This window comes from Phalacrocorax carbo, chromosome 4, assembly GCF_963921805.1.
Source record: "Phalacrocorax carbo chromosome 4, bPhaCar2.1, whole genome shotgun sequence".
Taxonomy (NCBI): domain Eukaryota; kingdom Metazoa; phylum Chordata; class Aves; order Suliformes; family Phalacrocoracidae; genus Phalacrocorax; species Phalacrocorax carbo.
This window is the reverse complement of record NC_087516.1, coordinates 53,722,493-53,748,094: the sequence shown is the minus strand read 5'-3', so window position 1 is coordinate 53,748,094 and position 25,602 is coordinate 53,722,493. Positions and strand designations below refer to the sequence as shown.

The 25,602-nt window shown below is 39.8% G+C and overlaps 1 protein-coding gene across 11 annotated transcripts in view; it reads right to left on the bottom strand.

Annotated features, from left to right (window-relative positions):
* Nucleotides 1-25,602, bottom strand: part of BMPR1B (bone morphogenetic protein receptor type 1B) — a 252,620-nt gene that overhangs the window by 18,879 nt on the left and 208,139 nt on the right. For all 11 annotated transcript variants that reach the window (XM_064449982.1, XM_064449986.1, XM_064449978.1 and 8 more), the window contains 3 exons: nt 11,882-12,041; nt 2,521-2,623; nt 1,451-1,553 (listed from right to left, as the gene is read on the bottom strand). In XM_064449982.1, coding sequence (XP_064306052.1) covers nt 1,451-1,553; nt 2,521-2,623; nt 11,882-12,024 — 349 coding nt within the window. In that variant the 5' untranslated portion in view covers nt 12,025-12,041. The remainder of the gene's footprint in view (nt 1-1,450; nt 1,554-2,520; nt 2,624-11,881; nt 12,042-25,602) is intronic.

Below are 25,602 nucleotides of genomic sequence, written 5' to 3'. Positions count from 1 at the left end.
ACTGATCCAAACAACTTCTGCCACTACCAAAAGCTTGTTTTATTGCTTTCTGCATAAGGAGCAGACAGCATTGCCAAATAACTAAAATCTTAATAAGGCAGATGTCTAGTGCTAGGCATTGGTTCAGTATTTTTAAGTAGTTTTAACATAGAATAAACTCAGTCAGTGGCAAGAAGAAACCATGGCAGTGTTTTCCAAACTGAAATGATATTTATTGATACACTAAGTAAGTGTGAACAAATATTGACTTCCTTTTGGAGCTTCTCTCTCTGTCCAAATAACATTTTAAAATGAAAAAAAAAAAACAACAAAGTAGACATAACTCTTATGTTGGTAGTCAGAATTTTATGAGGTTTCACTGACTTAATGGCTTGCTAGTAAATAGTGAAATATTTACATACTACTCTCCATAGGCCTGATTCTGCAACCCATCTGTGTAGATTTTCATCGGCGTGAAGGGAACAGCTTAAATGAGTGAAGGCTTCCTCTGAGCATGCATTTGTGTCAGCGTCTACTGTTTGCGTAATTAAGAGTGCATCTGCACACTGATGTGGATTTTCAACTCGGAACTCCTCGACTACAAATATCTCCTGCAACCTTGAACTGACTCTCACAGACTAAACTCCATGGTGACCACCACAGATCTTGGCCATTGCTGCCGATGCCAAGAGTTTATCATGGATGAATTTACACTTACTTAGGAAGACGTTTCTATAAAATCTGTTCTGCAACATCCAGCCAAAATAGTCTTACCAACTTTCAGAAAGTGATGTTCAAACAAACGAATAAAAAAGCTAAAAACTTGCCCCAGAATCTACTAAGTCAATACATGTCCATTTGTTCTCAAATAACGAATAAAAAAAATAAATCAGTGCACGAGTTTTTACTCTACATCTATTTTCAGCTACATTTTTCAAGGAGAAAATCTGCTTTAGTGACTACTTCTTGTCCTAGTGCTGGATTATCAGGTCTATTAAATAAGGAAAGCTTAACGGACTTCAGTCAACTTGAACTGACTGATTAACCACTGGGGACCTGGTCCAAGACGTGTATGGAGTTATAAACAGTAATGCACGTAGAAAGAGGATTCATTTTTATTATCAGGCTGAAAACATACACAGCAAGAGGCATCCTCTGCCACAACTAACCTAAGTCTTTGGGATGATTACTGATAGCCAGCAGGTCTGTGCTAGGACAATATTGCACAACAGTAATGCATCTGGTGCCCACTGCATGTATGCAGTAGGAATAATAGCAAGTATCAGCATCCATGGGTCAGGGCACCACTCCCCACATGACCTACAGGAATTTAGTGATACTGTTTAAAATCCAGTTTCTCTCTCTAATCATGTGCAGTTGGAGGGGGCATGCTTTGGTTTTGTTTCTTCCTAAGGCACAGAGAGCAACAGCAGGAAAAGATCAGTCTGGAACTGGATTTACTTCCCCTTACCTCGATTTTTCAGTGGTGGCAGCGTAGGGTGAAGGTGTTTGTTACAGTAATCTTGGCCTGTGCAACATTCAATAGATCTTCTTTGGTGTGGAATAGGAGTGTCCTGAAACCAACAATTTGACAGAAAGCAAAGTAATTATCTGTGTTGTAAATATACACTGTCATTCTGGCATTGGAGAGTAAGATGTGCTTGTTAGCTAGACTGCAGTCTGTTACAGGTTTCCAGGATGTGCGGAGTAAGGACTTCTGCCATCGACTGTATCCAGCAACATTTCATCTAGATAATTAAGAGATTAATGCACCCCTACAGTATTGCTGTTGGTGCCCTAGTGTTGCAGAAGGGACTGATTGACTCTAACGGTGCAAGACAGAACTGTGAAAGTCACACATGACCATCAGTTAGACTTACACTACAAAAATCAGCTAACATGGGTATTCAAAAAATTTTAGCCAGAATAACACAAGAATTGCTGCATGGACTCATTTAGCTGCTGCTTCTGCTCTCACGGGAAGCTGGGTAAAATGCTGTCCATGGACCTTGATGGTTAGACTGTTCCTGTACTCATGTAAAATCACTTAAGGTTAACGTTAGGAAAGGCAAACACTTCAGAGCCACCTTGCTCCACTGCCCATACCACTTCCCTTCCTGCAGTGAGATTTGCTCTCCATCAGGTGATCACTGCACTTGAAGGGAATTTCTGGCACCAGAAATCCAAAACCAAAGTGCAACTGCATGTAAGACATAAAGGTTGCTGCGGTCCATCAAATAATATCCTAACTAAATTTAGCTACCATGGAGACGTCAGGAATTAGACCGCATGTCTCTAAATTCAAACTTCCTCTGAGAGGAAGTGTTACTAGTAGCAACAGTGCCAAAACTAAAAAGTTATTGTTAGGAGCAGCTATAACATCACCATTTGGGGATATGAACGCACTCCCCTCAGCAATCAGTGCAGAGCAACTATCTGCCAAATGCACAAAAGTGAAAACTCGGACACAGTAATTGTTGACTGCACTTCAGTTGAAAGCTATCAAAAGCCAAGACACTCTGGCAGCAAATGCGTTCTTACCCGACACTGGAAGTCTGAGCCCTCTAATCCAAGACATCCCTTGGTGACTAAATGTCCACCAGACTCATCTTCTTCTATTATGGTGAAGCAGTAGCCATCAGTGCTGAGGATTGGAAAGAATGAATCAGGAAAAGGCTTTGAAGTGAAAATCATGCTGCTGAATAGAGTCTTAAACTTTGTTCCTTGCAAGGCAAATCTGCCATTAACAAATTGATGTAGTAAGGCAGGCTGGAAGATTCAGGCACACACGTCAAACTCTTGCAATGCACATGACATCGCTGCGGAACAGCTCTTGCACATACAAAGGAGGCTCTGCCTTGGAGCCGACATACTTACCTTTCCAACATTCCACAGCTATAAACCCCACTAACAAATATCTCAGTTCTCTGCCTATGGTCATTAGTGTGTTAAGACTCTGGAGACCTACATAAATGCAAGCATCACACTACAGCAGGTCTGCCTTGTGCGTGGGAACAAGGCATGGATATTTGCATCACGGCGGAAGCCTGAAGAAAGAAACATTTTTGAGATACTAAACATAAAATATTATTAAGAGTGATTTGTGATTCCTGTTTTAACCATATTACAAACTGCAACACTCTTGTGGGTGAGTCCTTGAGTTATCATCAACACCCTTCATAACTGTTTACTTGGGTTATAAGCCTAAAGTGATCCATAATGCTTCCGTTTACAAGAACGTGCACCAGGGAGGACAAGTATATTAACAGATGGCTAGATGGTGCTGGTGATAAATGTCCTCCCTCGATGAAGGTCAAATGCCTGAATGCTATGGAAAGAGGGGGAGGAGGGCACAAAAAGGGTAGCTGCATTATACTGAGACTGCTGTACATTAATTTCTCAGCACTCCGAGGGAGATACGTAACATGTGTAAGAAACACAAATTGACTGATTTGCAGGAAGAGAATTAAAAAACTCAAGAAAAAACTCCTTAATATAAGATATTTAAGTCACATAAAAATAAAATATTCTGTTTTTTCCCCAGGAAAATAACACTGGTTATTATGTGCAATGAGTATTTTTCAGAAGAGAAGAAACAAACCCAGTTAAAACAAGGAAATAAAAAGAAAAAAGGATTAGAAAATTTAAACACAGCAAAATTTCACTATTTGCTCCTTACTTGAATGAAAGAAGAGTCTAACAGAGCAACAACAGCGAAGGCAATGAAGATGTAGGAGATGAGAGGCACAGTTACACGTATAAGAGATAAACACAATTTGTAAGTATTAGCTACACGACAGAGAGATGCTGGATAGGATCATGTCAAACATTTGCTGTGGCATATTTTTGTATTAGTGGTGCAGGGTCTAGCCACAGTAAGCTTATTACTTCAAATAATAATCTATCATGGGTTATTGACTTCTGGATTTGAAAAGTAACCAGTTGCACATTACAAATGACTCTCCCAAAGAAGCGAGCGATGACTTCTACCCTTCGTTGACATTGCGCATATGAGCAAGGCAAAGGAGACTGCAACCCTTCTGGGCAGCGACCACCTTGATTTCATTGCTTAAGCTTAAGAGATAGGAACAATAGGATTGCCAAGAAGAGAGACTGTAAGGAATCCATTAGAGTAGAATATTATATTAGATTAGATTTTATTTGTTTGCATGGTGCCTTTGATTCAAAGTAATGAGTAAGTTTAACCCAGGGGACAGAGCAACAAACAATAAATTGCAATCAAGTGAAACGCAAAAATGAACTCCACAGCTAACAGTCCCCAGCAAAAACCAAAACGTTCAGTTCACTAAACAAAAGCAGGGGAAGGAGCAGCCAAATTGTTTGCAAAAGGGAAAAAAGGAGCACGAAAGTCAGCAGTTTCATTTCTTTTTTTTCTGACTTGCCATGGGAGTCTAATTCTTAGACCATTCCTGAAAATTAAATTCAGGCTCCTCAAGCACTTCAGTCCCTCTGAAAATTTTACTCCAAATTTAAAAAGCCAAACAAAATTAGACTGGGTAGAGCAAAACAGAAAAGTTAGAAAGCTCCAACAATAAGGATAAATCATGTTCTTCACAGACAATGGTAGATTAATGAAGGAAAAGTGAGAGACAATTAAAAATAGCAGTTCTGAGCAGAATAAAAATTGGAACTGCTTGTTTCTACCTCTAAGAAAAAAAATACAAAATACAAAAAAATACAAAAAGTTTTCATGAGATGTAAGGACGCGTTATCTTACTGAACATTTCTCAGGTGTCTGGGCGAGAGGTAGGAGTGATTCTTCTGAAAAGAAAGAAGTATCTCTTACCTGCTTCCCCCTCCCGTGCCCCAAACTCTTCTCCTGGTTCACAGGATGTCAGATGGACCACACACTGCAAGTAAAGGGCAGGGCATACCCCTGCTCTCTTATTGATCGGCCTACCTCATATCTGCCTATGGTAGAAATGAAACTGTTCTTACTACTATAACAAGTCAGAATCAAGTAAGATAAGTCTGCATCATCTCCAATTTTACATTTATTTTGGCGACTGCACAAATAGAAACACACACACATTGCTGATACATGCAAAGCAATAGGAAAAACCTATTCTCCACTTCCTAGCAAAAATTTGCAGTACAGAATTATGATTTTCTTAAACTCGGTAACCTGAATCCTGTGTAATTTGATTCTGTGAATGGTGTATAAAGAAGAAACCCAGCCTGACATTATTAAATACATCTGGGTACACATCCTCTAACCTCCTCCACTAAAGCATCACCTATTTAGAGTATGGTGCAGGAAAGTGATTAAATACATTTTGGATGTGATCACTAATAAGCACAGATTTGGTATGTCAGCTATTTGCCAAGAGTGAATTTTTACAGCCAAGTCAAATGCCAGGAAAATAGAGGCAGTTAATAGCAGAAACACTGACAGACACTGATGTAGAAGGTCCTGCTACAATTACGGATTACCAGAAAGAAACACATGATCTTCACTGAGACCTTTACTAAGTATGAGGAGAGAGGAACAGAGGCCAACAGCTTTGCAGCTGCTCACACAGATGTCCTCACTGGTCAGCAGCCATTTCTCAGAGAAGATGCAGCACCTCAGCTACCAAAACTTGACTGCTGAAGATTTCCTGTCCTGCTCTGTGTGTGTGAGACGCAGCCAGGGATGGCAATATATAACTTGGAAAAGCAACATCTTTCCTTCGTTCAGTGCCTAGCACAAACAGACGGGTTAAATAACTTGATGAAAAGATACCTTATCTTTAATTTTACTTGCAGTTGAGTCCATAAAAGTATTATTATTTTCATCCACTCCTCCTCTTTATACTCCTGGGTTTGATATCAGAAAGAGCTATAGCATCTTTTGATCTCCACCCAAAGCAACATGACAAGCTTCTGCACTGTTTTTAAAAATGATCAAAAAATGTTTATTATATTATGTACAAAAACTGGGAAGTTCATATTCTTCTGTGAAGACCGGCTAATTTCAAAATTGGCTGACTCCCAGCTTGCATCTAATTCATGTATTATGTCACATCCTTCACTTAAGGAAGATCATGAAGGACAAATTCAGCAAACCAGTGTCTTTAGACACCACCCATAAAACATAGAGTCACTGTAAATGCATTCAACATAGGCTAATTTTTCAGAAAAAATAATATAGTTAGTGGCTGTGCATCACGGAAGTAACAAGTAAGAAGAGCATTACACAGCTGTCGAGCCAAATGCACCTTCAGATGTTTGCACAGCTACTCTGAAGGCAAGGAGACATACAGGTGTAACAAAGCAAAGAAGCTGGCTCATGCCAGGCCTTGGTTTCTGGCCACACTAGTCTCCAAGATGGTGATGCTGGTCTTACCACACACAGTCTGCTGTGTATGGTACCCAACCCATCCTAGCAGAGTATCTTTTCATATATCATATATAAGTCAATCAATACTTTCTCTATACTACCTGCCCAGGACTGAGACATAACTTGGCCCACCAAATGTGTCTTGCATTATTCTACTAAATCACAAATCAGATCAGTTTTCTCTGACACACAAGGTCTCAATGCAGAAAACAAGTCATTATGCCAATCTATGAGGGAAAGGCCTAGAAACTGTCCAGGCTTCATGCGGAGTACAAGAGATTTGACAGGTCTATGGGCCCGATAGCACAATTTGAGGTGTAGCATGGATACCTCTGCATTTTCACCAGGGCTCTCTAGCACCTTTCACTTATGTGCAAAATCCATCTCAGCAGATATAAAGAAGCAAATAGTCAAAATAAAGCTACTCATCTTCCTCTTTTCCTTTTTTCTCTTACTCCTTTCTTTTGCCTCCAGAATTTAAACACAGACCAAATCTTTCCTTTTACTCGACCTTAAGATTACACTGCAGTGGAACCTGTATGATGTAGCTGCTTCTTTAATGCTAGGGCAGACTTAGCATGAACATTTGCTGGTTTTGGATTTTTTTTTTTTTGGTATAAGTAAATTCAATGTGCAAGGGAAGTCTTAGGTATTCCAGCACTTTCTGCACAGCAACACCAAAGTACTCCCACACGCTAAAAAACTATCTGAGAGTAATGCAGCAGGTCTCAATGCAGGGAGACTTGAGTTGCACTACTATTTACCTTAAGGTTTATAGCCTTGAACACCACTAAGAACAAGGAATTTCTGGGGCACAGCTGAAAAGCGTGGAAGGGGGACTTTGCGTTTCAGTATAAATACTTAGTGCAAAGTCACCTGCTGAGCCACACTTGAGACATATGGCCCTGGCAGAGAGGGCAGGGAAAGACAGGAGCTTGCAAGGATTTGTCTCTGTTGGCCTTTGGTTTTTTGTTTTAATCATCATAGGGGTCTTTACAGTCTCCAGTACAGCCTCATATAAAGGATTACATTAAAAAATAAAAGTAAACATTAAAAAAAATGAAAGGCTGACTTGGTAAGATCTCACCATAGCTCCCTTATCAGGAAAAGTTCAACTTTACCCTAAAATTTAAAGCTGCTTAAAAGAAAAGCTGCCTGAACTCAGTGCTTTGCCCACAGTTGAAGTCTTTTTCCTTCTACATACCAAATTACAGAGAAAATTCAATCCAATCACCTGGAGAACAGGAGAATGAAAATAACATCACTCAAGTGAATTATCACCTTTGGTAACACTGAAAAAGCAACTTAATTTTTTTATTGCTTTAGATAACCAAAGATACCTCAAGACACCGGTGGGCAGAAACACAATGACGACCAGTAGGCAACACATAAGAGATTAAACTCTATCAGCCCAATCTTTAAAACTGTCAGCATTTATTTGTGAATGGAAAATAGAGTACAACAAGGCATCTAATCAGCCTCTGCCTTTACTGCAATCCCATTACAGTCAAAGCCAATTAAATCTAACACTATTTTTTAAAATGTGCAATTAATTACGATTAGACACAACTGCCCGTGCATTCACTTTGTACACACAAAACTTGGAACAATAAAACAAGGTCCTGGTCATGTTCAAAGTAGCTTTGAGCTTCTTTACTTATAGCCCTTTATGAATTGCACAGATGTTCAGAAAGAAGAATAAAGTTTCAACACGCAGCAGGTTAACACTCCCTTTACAAGCAAAGAATTGTGAACCTTCTGCAAAGATCTTAATTGTCAGGGCCCTGAGCACACTAATGAGTTTCAATTGCCCGGAGTAGCCTCACCTGGGATGCCCCCCACACACACACACACCCTGCCCAGGGGCTTTATTTAAACTCTGGTCTGAATATCAAATCCTTTTCTAAGTGATGGTACAGGAGCATCTGCCTCCGGCTCCATCTCCTGCCTAGATCCAGATCACTACTAGCAATGTGAAGGGCCATCAAGGGAGCTATCCCTGCCTCTTGTGTTCAGGTGCCCTTGGGGAAACGGGGTCCTAGTGGGTAGCGATATGGCTGGCCCTAGCATCACCCTCAGCTCCTGGCTTGGCCCCCTTTCACTGCTCCCTGACACTAAGCCTCTCTTGATGAAATGACCCTGTAATGGGTCTTCCAAAACTTGTACTCAGGGATTGCCCTATTTTCTAAAGTACAGCCTAACTAGAGCAACTCCTTTTCTGTTGCTCTAGAAAGCAATCTGCTTTGTAAGCTGCAGTGTTATCCTTAGCTCCCTAAAGTATTATTGGACTTAAGCTGCGGAAGTATAAAGAAATGGAAATTTTGTATAGGAACACAGCAGGCTGTTAGAGGATTTGATACAGATGTGGTTAAAGAATATTGACTTTTAAATTTCTAAAAATACAATTATGGAGAGGATTTTAAATGGCCACCAGATGTCCACATTTTTATATAAACATTCAGACTACTGGTACTACAGGCAGGATCTATACTTTAATAGATAAATACCTGTGGTAGCAGACCAAAATCTTCAGGTGGAATGGCAGACTGCTTTTTATGAGAAATTTTTAATGGTGATTGCAATAGGACTAGCTATTTTATTCTGAGAGTTTTAATTTAAACACAGCTGGAAACGCTTTCCCATTGAACTTTCAGAGCCCTCCTTGCTCTCCTGGGCACACAAAAGGCTTCCCTTCTTTGGTGAAAGCCCCTGTAGGAACCGTGCCTGATACTCTCCAGAGCCCAAGCCCTGGCTATGGATGTGCTCCGTGAATTTCCTGGGTGTCAGGGCTTTGCCAGGCCCTTGGGTGCCCCAGCATGTGTTGGCTTGCCCCTGCGGGGCTGGCAGACCCAAACTCTGTAGGTCCAAGCACAGTCCAAAGCTTAACAGACTGATAGAGCTGATGAGAGGTTTATTTTTTTAAATATAAAATGTATAAGGCTTTTAGTGGCTACATTCAAGGAAAGCAGATAATTGATGCAATAACTTTTAATCTGGAACAGTTCATTTATTCTTCAGACAAACACAGTGCGATCAATATTGCTTGAACTTCAATATGGGGAAACTTCCCTTACAGTGAGGTTCAAAGAGAATTCTCAAGTGCTTTAAAACTGTGCCAACACTTGTTTGGGCTAGGATTAAGTATGAAAGTTACTGCCTGAGTAGTAGGATGATCCCAAAACATAGGGGAAATGAATAATCCCTGCTAACCTGGTTGGTCTTTTGAAACCTGGTCTCAACCCAGCCAGCTAACTGGAGACCTAACAAGTCCTCTTTCTCAACAGTAGACTTAGCTCTTCTCTCTCTAACATTCCATTTCACTTTTCATCCATAATTCCAGCTATGTAGTAGGGAATTTAAGAAGCAAATGATTACAGACCAACAGTTAATCGGATGCAGGGAAAACAACAGGTGTTGTCTTCATACCTCACTGCAGCTCTCACACAAAGGTCGGGGAAGCCATAGCAATGATCACCATCCTGAAAAGGATTATAGCTGACAAGCCATGAAGACAGGATATTTAATTTGTTTGTTTTATATCACTCCAAACTCTTCAGCAATTTTCCACTTATGCTGTTGCTTACTGGGCAAGTGGCAAGGTGGATACTTGCTCAGGTGACAGCACAGGATAGGAAAAAGGAGTAGCTCTAATGCAAGTCTTCTGACTGTTTCCATTTTCCTGGACAGAGAAGTGATTAATATTTGATGAGTAAATTCAAGTTTCAATTATTATTTTGACGTCTACATTGAAAAAATGGTTTTGTCACTCAAGTTGAACATTCAAGCCTGAAATGTGCAAGGATTATGAAGACAAAAAGAGGTTATAATTTTGTGGTTTAGTACCACTTAACAGCCTATCCTTGGGCATTAACACCTAAAAACAAGTTTGGTATTTGGCATTGCAAGGGGGACTCTGAAGACAGTTTTTATGTGGTATTGCAGTGAAGGCAAATGCACAAATCAATTTTAATAGGACATTTACTCAGAGATACTGGTAACATGAAACATACTTAATGTCAGTGATGCCTCTGAAGCAATGTGCAACATCAGGCCAACCCAGCTGGGGTATAAACCTTGTTCAGTGGGTTCCTTAACATGGATCCCTTTGTGCTTCCTAATTCATAGATTTGAAAGTCATCTGCAACTTTCCTGTTACTGCATGTGTGAAAGCAGTGGCTCTTGCTGGGCAGGAACAGGAATCAGCTGATTCACTCTGCAGGGGATCTGCAAATTGATATCAGTGTGCGTTTTTACCGCTTTTTCAACGGCCATGTGAGAGCAGTCAGGTCTAACTCCTGGCTAGAGCATGGGTTTCAAGGAAGAGGATAGAAAAGGGAAATGGTATGTACAGCTGACATCAAAACTTTGATACAGTTCAGTGAAACTGCAGGCTGAGCAGAATTAAGTCAGGCTACAACACAACACTCAAAACTCCATCAAAGCAATCAATACCTTCAGCAACCTTAGGCTTTCCCCATCTATATTTTTAATGTGCTACCTTGAAGAGCTGACACAATGTTAGACTGTTTCACCTCAAACAGCACTCCATACCCAACTGGCATGTCCACCTGGGCTCACTTCTGTCCCCTGCTTTGGTGCTTCTCACAACTTTACTAGGCTATAGCTGGTGGTGAGCATCTCCAGTATCCTACCAGCTCTAAGTAGAAAAGCTTAAATTCCTCATGTGGAACACGAAGAGCTCAGCCCTACTTTGCTGCAGCTAAAGCAAACTGTACATGCATCTCAAGCCAAAAGAGAGGTGTTTGACAGCTACCCTCATTCAACAGTAATAGTACGTGTCCAGCGAGAGGCGCTTTGGGGTGGGGGAGCAGCAGTTTGGTCGCACCACAGGTACTCTTGTCACCTCTGCTGCTTCAGGCAGTGTCAGTACAACAGAGTCAAAGGCTGAGCCTTCAAGGGAGCTGTGCACAGGTGGACATGCCTCTTCCCTAGACAGGCAGAAGGATCTGAGGAAGCAGAATCCAACCCAAATGCTAAGCCTTTAGTACTCTAAACACAAAATCAAACAGAAGACTATAGCTAGTATAATAAAACACTCAACACTTCGCCTCAAGAAAAAGATCACGTTCCTTTTAGCGTGGAAGTAAGAAAAAACCCAAAGCCTTGAGGACCTACAAAAGAAAGCTCAGCTACTGCAAAGGCAAAGACACACCAAGAACAGGGTTCTTATAAATGGTGTTCCACAGAGAGCGATGATAAGGTTTTAAGCATTTCTGACATTTAAATATATATCTATTAAGTCTCCTCTCATTAACAGCATGCACCTTTAAAAGCAAACTCCTACCTTCGGAATATTTCATATGCGACAAATTAATACAAGTATTATCTAAAACTGTAAAGATTTAAACATCCTAACAAAAATATAAATACATGGCTGATATCTAGGTAAAAACTGCTTCTGATTTTTTTAGACACAATGTATAACAAGTCATTTACGTATTACTGCTTGAACAAAAACTGCGACACGCAACTTGGGACTGTTGAGCTACCACAAATAGGCTTTCCCATGTTTCACCACCAAATATATATCCCACAAACCTGCAGGTGCTGTTGACTGAGTCCTCAGGACAATGGTGGTGGCACTGACAGGACAGCTTCTTCTGCGGAGGGGCAGGTGCTGTGCTCTCACCATCTTCTTTTCTGGTCTCCATGCTCAACTTGCCAGAACTTCGCAAGGGCATGTTGTCTAATAAATTAGCTATAAATATAAGGAGGGAAAAAAAAAAACAACAGTTCTAGACTGGATTGTAAGAATTTAAAGTATTTTTACCCATCAAAATATGAGAAAGTTATTTGAGCCGGGTGTTCGCTACAGAGCAGTTTTCTGTAGAAGACACTGACATAGTCACCATGTTTGAGGCTTACTGGGCCTCAGAGGCATTAGGTCACGGGTGCTGATGTTCAAGTTCTGCTGCTGCCAAAGATGTATGTTGTGCTTTTCAGACTGCAGAGTACAGCTTTCCTCCTATTGCATTACGCAGGTCAAATCCCTGGTTACACCTTTGTGCTTTCTTTGTCTCTATACTTGGCACATATCTACATCCACTGAAACCCATAAAAATGAGTGGGATTTATGGTACTCCAGGCAGAGTGCAACATGGGCATACAATTTAACACACATTTAACGGAAAGTGATGTTCTTTCAAGTTCAACAGCACTTTCTGTCACTGAATGGTATAAGCACTGCTTGGAAAACAAGGAAAAATAATTCATTTCTATAAACAAAGTAAAAGGTAAGAATGTGTTTTAGAAAGAACAATGCTGAAATATATGGAGGTGATTTCTTCTAAAAATATCAGAGTACAGAATCTCCATGGAGCTGGTGGAATACAGCTAGAGATGTTGGTGATGGGCTAGGAGCTGTTTAAGCAATACCCCCACCCCAGCTCTACTCATAAATATCAGCTTTCACTGCTTGTGAATATTTTAAGCCTCAAAGACAAAAATGAGATCAGCATGAAAAGCTTCAACTGGCAGTTTCTCAATTTCCTTTTGCTTCCCTGTAAGAAATCTTACTGAAGGGTCATTTACAAACAGCTGTCTCCAACTGAGTAGTTGAAGACCAGGCTTGAAATTCTTGATTTACTATTAAAGTCTTTAGAAACAATTGGCATTATTATTATTGTTTTCATTGGCTCCTGAACTGCTGCTTTGACTCTAATTAAAATCTTCCCCAAACCTCCATCATCAAGACTGATATATTGCAAAGCTGACAGAAAACTGTATCCTTTTCAGCCCCTACAGAGAGATGGAGTGGGCAAACAGGCAGAGGTGACGGGAACAAGTAGCTACACTTCAGAGCAAGCAGTAAGTGAGACAAGAACAGGCTGAAAGGTCCTGAAGCAGTGAAAGGGTGAAGGCAGAACAGGGCTGGTCAACCAGTCCACGCCCTTGGGAGGACTAACGAAGTCCAGTCTGTGCCCTGGGCACAAGTGTGCATGTCTTGCCTCCCAGCTGCACACTCCTCCTCTCCTCTGCCGTCTCTGGTAGGAAAACCCTGTGAATGGACAGGCACTGGCAGCAACTGGCAGACAGGCTTTAGTTTTCTTCAATGTAACAAGAGACATGCAAGCTTGTCCCTAGCAAACTAGGAAGAAGCTGAAACTTGTCAGCTCATTTAGAGAAGTGTTAGCTTTTTGAATCTTATAGCCCTTCTACTCCTTGTATATTCATTGTGTAAGAGGTATATTAATAACATTAAGGTGATATACATGAAAGACAATCATTCACCGTATCAGACTACAACATCTATGAAATACAAACTCATACAGCTTGGTCTTCACTCAGTACCTATGTATTCCACTGAAACTGACTGACTCTCTGATTAGCTCACCTCTCAAACCAGAAAACTAGTTACAAAACATATAAAAACTATGGGCTTGTAACGTTTGTGCCCAGCATCAAGATATTAATTTGATTCATGACACAACTGGATGTTGAAGTCTCATACTGTTTGTACTAACACTTGACAAAATTAGAACTAAATGCATTAGTTCACTCAAGATATATTGTATAGTTGTACCTTAAGATGCAGTAGGTGCTTAAATTAAAAAAAAAAAATGCGTTGTTTGTTTCTCATAATATTATTATGATAATTTAAAATGCAGCCTGTGTTCAGCAAATTAGTATCAACAGATGTTTGCTCCCTGGGTCACAGGATTAGAGACTAAGCAAATTCTCTTTCAATCAGCAATTTTTGTCTGTACTATTTTGTTACCACTGAATGAGGAATATTCACCTATTACTATTCCTGTCAACGATTTTCAGACTTCAAGCTCATGAGGCAACTGAGTGAAATAGTTTGTTCTGTGTATCATTTCCATGGCTCTTTCTACAAGCTTTCTACAGTTTCAGCAGATATCTTTCCTCAACAAGGAGTGCAAAACCAAAAGCATTTTATGGCTAGCACAAAAAAAAAAAAAAGGAAAGGTTTAATTACACATTTGAAAGAGCCTGAAGATGTTAAATTTAGACAACTAAATACCTTCCTCATAATACATACAACTGTAGGTCCTTCCTCTTCTCAACAAATGTATAAGGCAGTCATATTCCAATGCAATCTGTGCCCATCACTCATCAGGGGTGTGATGATGAACAGCTTCCACAGAACTTGCCGTAAACAACAGCAGCTTACATCCCTAGACCTGGTTGTAGTCTTAGTTAAAATAAGGCAGCAGGGAACAGCTGAATTAGCATCAGAAATCTGAAGTACCATCAAAGCATCACAGGTGGCTATTCAGAGATGTAGCTTGATTTTAAGACAATTTAGGACTAATAGGCTGCCATTCAAATTTACACTTTCCAAGAGTTTGAATTAGGGATGTAGCCTAGGATTTTGCTTTCAGCTAATGCTCAGGGTCAAAATTAGTGTAAAATCATTGTGGTTTAGTGCCAAATACATTAAATCAAATAAAATTAAAAGTGGTAGGAATAAGAAACTTTGAATCAGGCCCTCTCCTATATTCTAAAAAGAAAAACTTCCTGCTCCATTCTCATGTTCCTTTCATGTCTTAAATTCCTGGCTGCTAGCTAAAAAGATGGTCAGATCTTTTGCCTCCGAAATTCAGATGTCTCACCAGCAGATGCCCATGGAACACGTAAGAACTCTTCCTTTCCCACTCGGAGCTGAGTTTCAACAAGGTCTTTCTGCCTCCTACATCTGCTTGACTTCAGAGCAGAAAGATTTTCAGCGGTCCCTTCCCCAAAATGTAACACATAGGAAGAAACCCGCAAGAGCTTTCCGATTTTGGAACAAGTTCCTCCTGAATTTCAGGTGTGAAATGCACAGTTTGGGATTGTGAACAGTCAACTCCTCGTGCTTGTTACAGCACATCAGGAAATGCAGATGTTGGTCATGCAGCCCTGACTAGGGATTAGAAGCCATTTGGGTTTTGAAAGCTCTCCTAAGGAGCTATGTCCAAGTGCCCTGAAAGCAAGGCATTTCAAGCTATTTAAATTTGGCTGCTTCTCCGCTGTAGCCTATTCTGTTGCAGTCTGCTTATGACCAGCTTCCCATCTCCAACAAACTGAGCGCAGCTTGGGACAACTGCAGAAAAACAGTGTTATCAGAACTAAGGTTATTGTAGTCTGCTGAGAAACATACTGTCTGCATCAGGGAATTAATCAAAACAGTTGACAGCCTGAAGGTCACCATCAGACTGGTATACCTTCATCAAATGTAGTTGATTTTTCTCAGCTTATCCCTCTTTTTCCACTAAATTCACCAGAATGTACAAAGCACCTTCCACCACAAGAACAGGCAGGTGGCCACCAGGGCTTTTATGTTTCGGTGGAGACCTGCTCTGAGAAATATTTTCCTCTATAGGACTGGGACCACACAAAATTGTGATGTGGATGTGATGGCCTCTGTTATGAATCTCTATCTGAGACTGCGGACTGTGTGCTCAGAAGCAGTATGCTCCTATTATTGTTTTTCAAATGTGTTAGTGTGTCTCTCCATGCTTTGCTTCACCTGAGCTCTTTTACAGAAAGGCATGTCTACAAAGATCCTGAAGCCAGGAGGAAGAAAATTAAGTGCTGTAAAATGAAAACATTATTCTGGATGACCATGGGAATGACTAATGTCTAGTCTAAACCCCTACTAACCTCCATGCCAACAAATAATCCTTCTTAGATATATTCTTCCATTTTGCTTCCCATCCCTCCTAGACTTCATGGTAATCTATGAGTACTAAGCTTTTGCTTCTAAATACTAACTTTCTCACGTGGCAAACCCTTTCATGGTTTTTCAGTTTGTTTTGCTATAATTTTTTTACATGAGAGAGAAGTGATTACAGATCCCCACTCCACCATCACAGTGAAGTAACCATCAGAATGAATTATATCTTGGTTTTAAATAATGCTGTTTAACATTGGTTTGACAGGACTGTATGTGGCGGTACCTCGTACACAAAAGGAAAACCTCCTATTTAAGCCTTGCATTGACTCATGTAGGTGCATAAAAATTTGATCTAGAGAGCCCATCTCTTAGTGTACATTCAGTCCTCAAGCTCTCTGCCAATAAGTACTCCAGCCCCTGCCAACTGTAGCCATAGTTATGTGATTTGGACAGGGATTTCTCCACTAGAATCTGGATAAAGCCCAATAACTCATTTCACACCAGCCCACAGCCATCAGATAGTAATGACTTTTGGGTACTGCTCTGATTCAACAAGTCTGGTGATGTAGGAGGTGAAAAGCCCTGTATTCTGTTACTCTGTATTCTGTAGTCCAAATCTCAAGCCATCCTGTTCCCAAAGGATGAATAATTAGCAAAAGTTATCTTAACAGATTGATTTCTGTGCCACAGCTGTGTGTTTTATGTGCTGTCTATACAGCAAAAAAACAGATCTTCCACAACCTTGCATGGGTTTGTCAGGAGTAAAAGTCAGACTTGCTCCTTCCCCAAACAGATGCTAAGGGGCACAAATAAGTGTGTTCAGAAAAACAACATCAGAGTGCTGTGCTCACTCCTCTTTCTACACAGGGTATTTGAAGCTTTAGGTTAATGCAGTATCATCGGTTCACATTTTCCCAGGCCAATAATAACAATGTTTGGCTAGCAACAGCACCCACTGACGGGGAGTGATGCTTACTACTCAGGGAACGTACACACCTAGGAAGCTTTGCACCTCATGGAATGGCTGTTTCAACTGCTGCTTTGGACTGGAAAGTCAGTACACTCACACAAAAGTGTCTGGGCAGTAATTAAAAGAGGAAAAAAAAAACCACCCAAACCTCAAAAGGAAATCAGTCAACTTCATAAAACTGTTGGATGGAAATTTTAAAGCACAAGGTTACTTCGTCCATAACCGGCACTAGCCTACACACTTAGTATGCTTTTCCTCAAATCATACTTTTATTAAAATATGAAACTATCATGCTAGAGTTTCCTATGATATATCATAAACTACAGCGTGATGACTTCCCACCACAGTTATACATGATTGTTTTAAGAGAAAGGGAAATAACTAACTGCTAACTCACTGCACTTTACAGCCATCAGATAAAAGAATTTCCATGGGATATTTTTTGGCAAATAGACAGCAATGAAAACACAGTGCAGTTAAAGAAGTTGAAATAAATTACACCTCTTAAGTCAGCCTGATCTACTGTGTAAAATAGTCAAGAGGTAACAGTAAAACACTTTTTATTGGTGACAATCATACGACAGAGAAGGAAAAATGGATGACCACCGTTTCCCTTTGCTGGATATTCAAGGCTACCATAAAACTCAAGGAAAGGTCAGATGCTGAGAGCTGCATATTTTTGATCCAAAACCACGCTAAACAAAATATGGCACAAAAACACCAGAAAAATGAAAAGAATGTGCTTTCCTTTTCAGTGTGTGACTGTATTGCACTAGTGAGCCCATACTAAGGTTGGTATCAAATGGTGCTTGAAAATAGCTGTATGCTGATATATGTGCACTGTAATCAATTGGCATACTAAAAAAACCCATAGCACTGTTGGGCTTATGTATGATTTGCTTCATTTGCCACCTGTGCTGGATTCCCTGTACACCAAGAAGTACATAGAACCTACACGTTGCTCCTTCTCACCTGTGTATTTCAAAATTTGATGTGGTTTTGCTTCTATTCATGATGGAAAGAAGGTTTACAATCTGATGGAATTTTAAACTATCTGCCAAGGTAGTTTTCCTAAAAACTGTTTCTGTCCGTATTCATAGAATTGCCACTGAGTGCCAATATATTTAAATAATGTCTTTATTCTTCAGAAATTTCTTTTGCATTTGGTTTGAAAAGGATAAGCACCCTTCACCAAAAAGTCTGTTTAAACTATCTTATTCACACATGACATTATTAGCTAAATCAGTTAATGTAACTGATTTATAAGTAACAAGCTGTGACAAAGCCACTGAGACAAGATCCTTCAAATGGATACTCATACCATACTACTCGCAACTTAAAAAAAGCAAAGGCTTCTTTGGTGTAATTTGCTGTCCACCATTACATCAGTTTGAGTGTTACTGTTCCCTCTCTCTTCTGCTATCCACAGTTAATTTCTGACACACTTTTCATAGCATGAGATAGCATATGAACAGAATAGAAAAAAAAGCACAAAAGAAAGGTGACTTTAAAATTTTCAAAGGAAAGTACATACAAAATGTTTTAGCCTGCCAGCGTGGACCCACTCTAATAACCCATTAATAACAAACTTCCCCAACTCTGACAAATCTTTCACTTAATTCTACCTTCTACAATCCTTTCACTTCATCACAAATAAAAGCTTTTAAAATATAAGTAAGCTTTTAATATTAGCAAAGATGAATTAAAAGATATTTCACAGTATTCTCATTAAGATATCAACATTTTCTTTAATTCTAATCTCTTTTCAAGAGCCACTTGTCACACTCAAAGGTAAAATGTGTTAGAGCTACCACTATTCTTTTCTGAACTGCATGTTCTTTTACAATTCAAAATGAACATTTCGCAAATATTTGTGTAAAAGCACTACTGTTTGATGCATGCATGAGATCCAAGGACTGATCTGAGAATGGCTGACTCTTCTGACTTCACCCCCAGAAGGATTTTGAGTCATAAAAGAGCATCACTTGAAAAAAAAAAAAACAGAGGAGATGAAAGTGCAGCTAGATTAGACCTTTTCTGATCTCCCTGAGGTTTTAGTATTTAAGGTACCACAAAATAATTAGAAAGGGATATGTATTTCAAAGGCACAGTAGCCTAGCTTTGTGAAACAACATATGCAGAAATCTGAGTTGTTTTCCATGGTGGCATTACTTTACATATTGCTTCATTTATCAGTTCGGTTCATACTGTGTGCCTACATTTACTTTACAGGGTAGCTTCAGATAGAAAATAAGGTACTGAATACATACGGTGTACAAAGGCACATTAAAGGATAGTCTTGTGTCTTTATCAATATTCCTCACCACAGAAAACAAAATTAACTATTTCGGTGAAATTGCTGAAGCATTTTATTTGAAAGAGATTATTTTCATCTCTCATCACTTTTGTGTACCTGAGCTTTTTCATCTCTTCCTCAACAGCATCGGGGGAAATGTAATGTAAATGTAAACAAAACTCATGAAACTATACCAGCTAAGGCTCAGCTGTAAAACCTCATCTTCCATCTATGAGCACCACCTGATCAGAACAGGGAATGGAAGCTCAGGTACAAAGATGTGTAACAAGGAGTCTGGATATTAAGCTACGAACAGCAGAGTCTGTGCCACACTCTTCAATTAGGAAATTTTTAGATAAAGATAGGAAGATTGCTGTTAACCTCCAAAGCTAGTTATTTCTGCTTCTAAGCTGCAAATCTACACATAAACTTGCAGTTCCAAGCAGCAAACACCAAATGCCACCATCAGGGAATTATGCAAACTTCACTACAAGCGATCTTGAAAACTCTCCTGAACACTAGCAACAGGGGGGAAAAAAAAACAACCCCAGACGGGAAGCAATGCAATGTGATACCATTATTATCTGATCTTTAGGGAAGCAAAGGTTGCAATGGGCAATCTGTAGATTTTTACTTACTATCATTTCAGAGGATATTTAGATTGAGGCATTCAGACAATGGCATTTAAAAGAAACACCAACAGACAGCTTTGACCCTGTGGCTCTCTTACTTATGTTTAATAAATCGTTGTCACTCCTGTTCCCTTTTCCAATAAAAAAAACCCCCAAACCCAAGAGCACCATGCCAGTAGTCAAGACAAAAATAGAACCTGGAAGATAAAAATATCAGCTAGCCATTCTCACCCCAACATCAAAGACTGCACGTGTATATTAAAATATAATTAGCATGTGCACATGCCATGCTTGCAGATGACAGTGCCCTTCTAACTGACTGGGTTTGGCTGTTCATGAGTGCATATGACATATCCCCAGCTCAGCCTAAAGAGCAACCTACTTCATAAACCAAACTCCTTTCTCAATCCTACTCCACTGGAGTTGTTCTCTCTTACTTCTCATAAGAACAAATTAAACAGTGTAGATGTTCACAAAAAAACCCACACCTGTCATATAGCTATCTTATGGAATACGCATACTGTATTTTAATAGCTTTCTAAAAGATTATGACTATACGTATATAACTTTCTTTAAACTTGGTTTCTTGATTAGCTTATCACAAATGCTTCCCAAATCACGGGGATGATGATGCTTCCTACCAACTCCCCTCCCCACTTTTCCTCAAGTGCCTGTCTATCTCCCAGAAGGACAGATTATTTAGTGTCAGAAAAAACCACTAGTATATTTCGATAACTTTTCATGGGTGGATGCCATCGGCATCGCTAAATCCCATTTGTTTATGACACAGTCAGCAACTAACTGTCGCTGAATGAAGCTCTCAAGAATCTGCAAGAATTCTTCTTCCTGCAAGCAAATGCCACCCTGCCAGGTCACCAGGCCAAGCAGTGTTTTAAGTAATTGATCAAGTGACAGTTTAAATTCTTGCCCTGTTCAGCTGCCAAGGCAGGGAGTGAACTGAACTGACTGCCGCTACTGTTGGCCTCACCACGCACACTGAGTAGGGATTTGAACTGTATGTGTAGAAATCGTAAGCAATGAAGAAGATCTTTGTGTTCACAAATGAAGGCTGAGGCACAAATCTTATCTTCTGCAAATGTGGCCAAATGCAACAGCAAGTGTCATTGATTTACTTTGACAGAAAACAAATAAATCCATTTAAAGGGGGAGGAAAGCATCTCCATTGCAAACCAAAATTAATTGCATGCATGGAACAACAATAATCAATTTTGACCGCAGACATAAGCGCTATGGTTTTCCTGATGTGCTCAAGCAGCCTAAAAGCATTTTCCTGTCTGAACGCTTCAGAGCATCTGCTGAGCTCGCGCCTGGTGAGAAGGAGGCACATGCCACCTGTGCCTGCTGCTGCTGCTGCCGAACCATCAACTGCTCCCCACTGACAGGCTGTCACACTCGCCCACCCGCTCGGGTCTCTGGAAGAAGAGGAACCAGCCATCAGCCCCGCTGGGTTTGCTTGCTTTGTTTGTTTCCAATGTCGTGTAGACACATCTTCGAACTACACTTCATAAAGCACCTCAAAGTCTAAGAAAGAAAAGTGAATTGCAAACACTCTTAAAACTTGTATCCCACCTGCTCTTCTCCTTGACCAGCAGTTTCCAAAAGCTGCATGACAACCTTTCTCTCCTTAGACTTTCCCTACAGAGTATGAAGCAAGAAACAATTCTGGTCAAATGTAAAACTGGGTTTTTTTCAGCACCCAGCCACATATAAACAGTGATTAAAAGTTTTAGGAGAGAAAGTAATTTGTTTTTACTATTTGGCTATTTTTCCAATTAACTGGTATTTAAAATGTATAGAACAGATGCAGCATTTTAATAAGCATTACTGACATACACGTGCACTATATATTGCCAAAGTACCTTTAAAATTAGATAGGAAGGTGTCTGTTGCTAAGGCTAAAACCAGTCCCAGCTCTGTAATTCATCCTCAAAACACAAATCTGGCATCAAAATTGGTCTATTGTCGCCAAAACATTTGTTTTTAAATTAACTTCAAACCCAAAGATTAATATAAAAGCACATTCAGGGCAAAAAAAGAGAAACATCCTTTTCAATTCATTGTCAGGCTGAATGACGATTACCAGCTCTTCTAAAAATCTCTTTTTTTCCCCTCTCCTTCCTCACCAAAAAAAGAGAATAGGAAATCTTTTGTTTAATCTGCAGTATTTTCTCCATAAATCTAACACCTCTCTCCTTAAAACTAAACTAACAAAAGCACACCTAAAGTTTTACAAGCAGACCCCTGACACCATACCGTCTGACCCACAGTCCAAGCAAAAGACTAGGAAATCTCCAGTATGTCCCGTCCCCCCTCGGCAAGACTTGAAGTTCCAAACACAAGGCAGCACGTGTCACGATGAGCCAGCTCCCCGCTGCCCCACAGGGCAGCCCCCCGCCTCGTCAGCATGCCAACGATGCCGCTTTTTTTCCAGTCATGCATGTCCCTCGCTGACCTTTCTGCAAAACCCACTGAAGCTCATTGTTTTATTATTGGGGTTTTTTTCAAAAATCTCTTTAGGGTTCTGCGCAAACCAGGATTTTTAAAAAATTAAAAAAGAAAAGAAAGAAAAAGTAAAAAAGAAGAAAAAGGGAAAAAAGGTGGGGGGAAGCAAGTGGTTTGTGAGCTGAAAAGCTATGCCTTCTACTTACAGAGAGTTTCCGCGGGCTTTCTACATTGCTGCCAGATTCCCTGAAGATGAGAGTCATGTGAGGAGGCAGAGGGCGGCTCGGGGGGCTCCGCTAAGCAAACACAGCACCATACGCTGGGCTAATCCTGCACCTGTGGCGTGTTATTCGGCAGTAAAGAAATGTAGTCCAGACTGCCTCTGCCTAATACGGCTCAGCTGTTTTTCTCTGCGCTTCGCTTTGATTGTAAGCTGGCAAACAATATTATTTCAGCCAGGCGCAAAGCAGTATTCAGGCTACATAGAATATGACAGTAGAAAGGTGGAAGAAAAAAGAAAATCCTGGAATTACAAATAAAATAAAGATTCTGAGCAATACAGGTTTTGTAACTCTTTCCAGATGGTTAACAGCGGCTTCCAAGGTCAGCATGTGAAATGCACACTGGAGCTGGAGCCTTTTGCTCCCTACCTCCCTTTAAAGTGAGTCTACCTGAGATACAGGATACACCACAGCGGCCTGGCTCTCATTTATCCAGCTCGATACGTATTTTCTAAAGAGCGCAATCACAAGAAGGTTTCAATATTTTTTAGGCTTCTTTCTGTTTACTTTGTAGGCAAAACAAAAAAACGTTGACAGAGAACGGACTATTGAAAGTTATGGCATACAACGAGCAATTTGTGATTTTTCTTTCAGAGACAGGGGTACCGAAGAGGTCGTCAAGTTGCTAACAGGATACAGAGGTTTTATTGTAGCATGTCACAAAAAAAAGATAGGAAACTTGATAAAAACTGTATACAAAGAAGAGCAAAATCTGGTCCCTTAATGGAAAGATAGCAAGAAGTTCACCCCAAGGTAGAAACACAACCACTGACAGTAATTAATTTTCCTGATATTTATCTTACAAGTTGACTAACCACTGTTAAAAAAAAAAAAAGAATCATGTAATTGGGATCCATACAGGTATATAACAAAAGAATATTATTTAAAAAAAAAAACCACCACAGATTATTATTTTTATTATTTCACATCCTTGAAATAATTTACTTAGCTTGTAACTTCAATGCAAGGAAAACTAACCTGGTAATTGCCATTTATACCAGATAACATGGTCATTTATCACACCCCAATCACATAACACCTATCATTTCCGTTGTAGTATGTAACTGTTAGAGATGACCGATAGCTATTACTACTAATCAGCTTTTTTTTTTCTTTCTGATATTAAGCTGTAAATATCAGACATTACAATCCCGAACATGATCACAGAATTTTGTACTTTAAAGGATTTACTCTACAAAATCATATTTCAGTTTCTGCTCCATTGTTACCTAATCTAATTCCACCTTTGGAAACCGGTAATGAAAAGAAGAGGTGTCTGCCCATTCAAAATTATGCACGCTGTTGTTTACCAATAGGATTGTTTCCAAAGAATGCTTTATGTTTAAGAGGAATGTATATTTTAGAAGATTTATATTCCTATGAGAAGATGCTCAAAAATAATCTGGAACTATATGAACTTTCAACTGATTGTTGAAAGTACATTCTGTACTTTCTGTACATTCTGAAGAGGGCTGCCTCCTCAGGATGCTGAGTGAAACCAGTATGATTGCTAGTGAAATAACCAAAGACAGGTATCTGGATATTTGATTTGATCAAATATTCTTACCTTTGAAAAGGTAAGAAACAAGGCTTTATACAAAAATCAAAATAAAAGAGTTTCCCCCAATTTCCTTTTTAAAAAAATTTGCATTTATTGTCTTTGCAAATACTTATTTCCTTTTCCGAAGCCTTACACGTGCTTTTTTAAAGTTCTTCGATACTAGCTGAGGCAATGGTTGAATTTTTCCTCCTCCATACTGTTTGGTCTGCTCCTGCTGCATCCCTACCTTATAGGGCTACTGATCCATACTAACAAGACCATGCACACCACGTGGAAAAGTTACATGACATGCAATCTTTTGCCAGTGCAATGTTGTAACACGGTCCGGCTAGAAGCCGCTTGAACTGCACGGTGGTGCTCCCGGCAGCCATCGCATTTCCCCTCTTTATCTCTCTGAGGGCATCCTGGTTATTCTACCTTGTGCCTCTTGTAGTCCATTCATGGGAATGCCCAATAAAAATACCTTCAGAGATGTAAGTGGTATTTTGAATTTGCTTTCTTTGTACAACATGGCCTTTGCACTGTATGTGGTGTTAACCAGACTGGGCTCTGCACCAGCCTGCTGCTCTCCAGCCAATACAAAGCTCAAAACCTACTTTTAAGAAAGCTCAGGAAAAAAATCAATGAAAGACATGTAAGCTGAAGCATAAACAAGACTGATATAAGTTTCTTTAAGTAGGAACAGCTTTCATATACAGTTCCTTTTACAACCGGTCACCCACCTAAATGTTTACATTTAATTAGCTTTGCAAAACAAGTGGACTGGATGGCTGTGGAGACATAGGAATTAGGTACGGAGACTGCTTTGTATACCACTAGCTAAAATTCACCTAAAGCCAGCAAAAGCCAGCTGTTAGATTGCCTATTTGAAACCAGAACCTTGTCCTGGCTGAAATTCTTCAAGGCCAATATCCATCTCACAAAACCTATATTTGCAATTTCCAATAAATAGTCTTCTTGCACGTTAAAAAATCTCAGGCAAAAGATCGTATGAACAAGGTGACAGAATTATAGAGGAATATTAATGCTTAACACCATAAGGCATTGTTGCTCCCCATGTTATTTAAATTTCATGGATAAATAAGCAACTTTTGTTCCCAAGGTAATAATAATATAGCAGTTCTCATGAGTGGTAAATTTACGCCCTTTTTCTTTCTTTCCCCTCTCTCTTCCTGAAGCATGCACTTAACCCTATTACAAAGGAAAGCCTACCACTCTCCATTCAGGAACCAAGCCAAAGGACTTGTCAGTAAAATTTAAAATAGGTATCTTACTTTCATTAATACATTAAAATGTCATTAAAAAAAGCCCTAGGACAAAGTGCAGTAATTGCCAGCTGCCTAGTTATTTTCTCATCCTCTTTCAGCCCTCAACACAATGCCTCCGTTAGGCTGGCTGCCAGTGATGTTTGGAACATTAAAAATATCCCCAACTTCT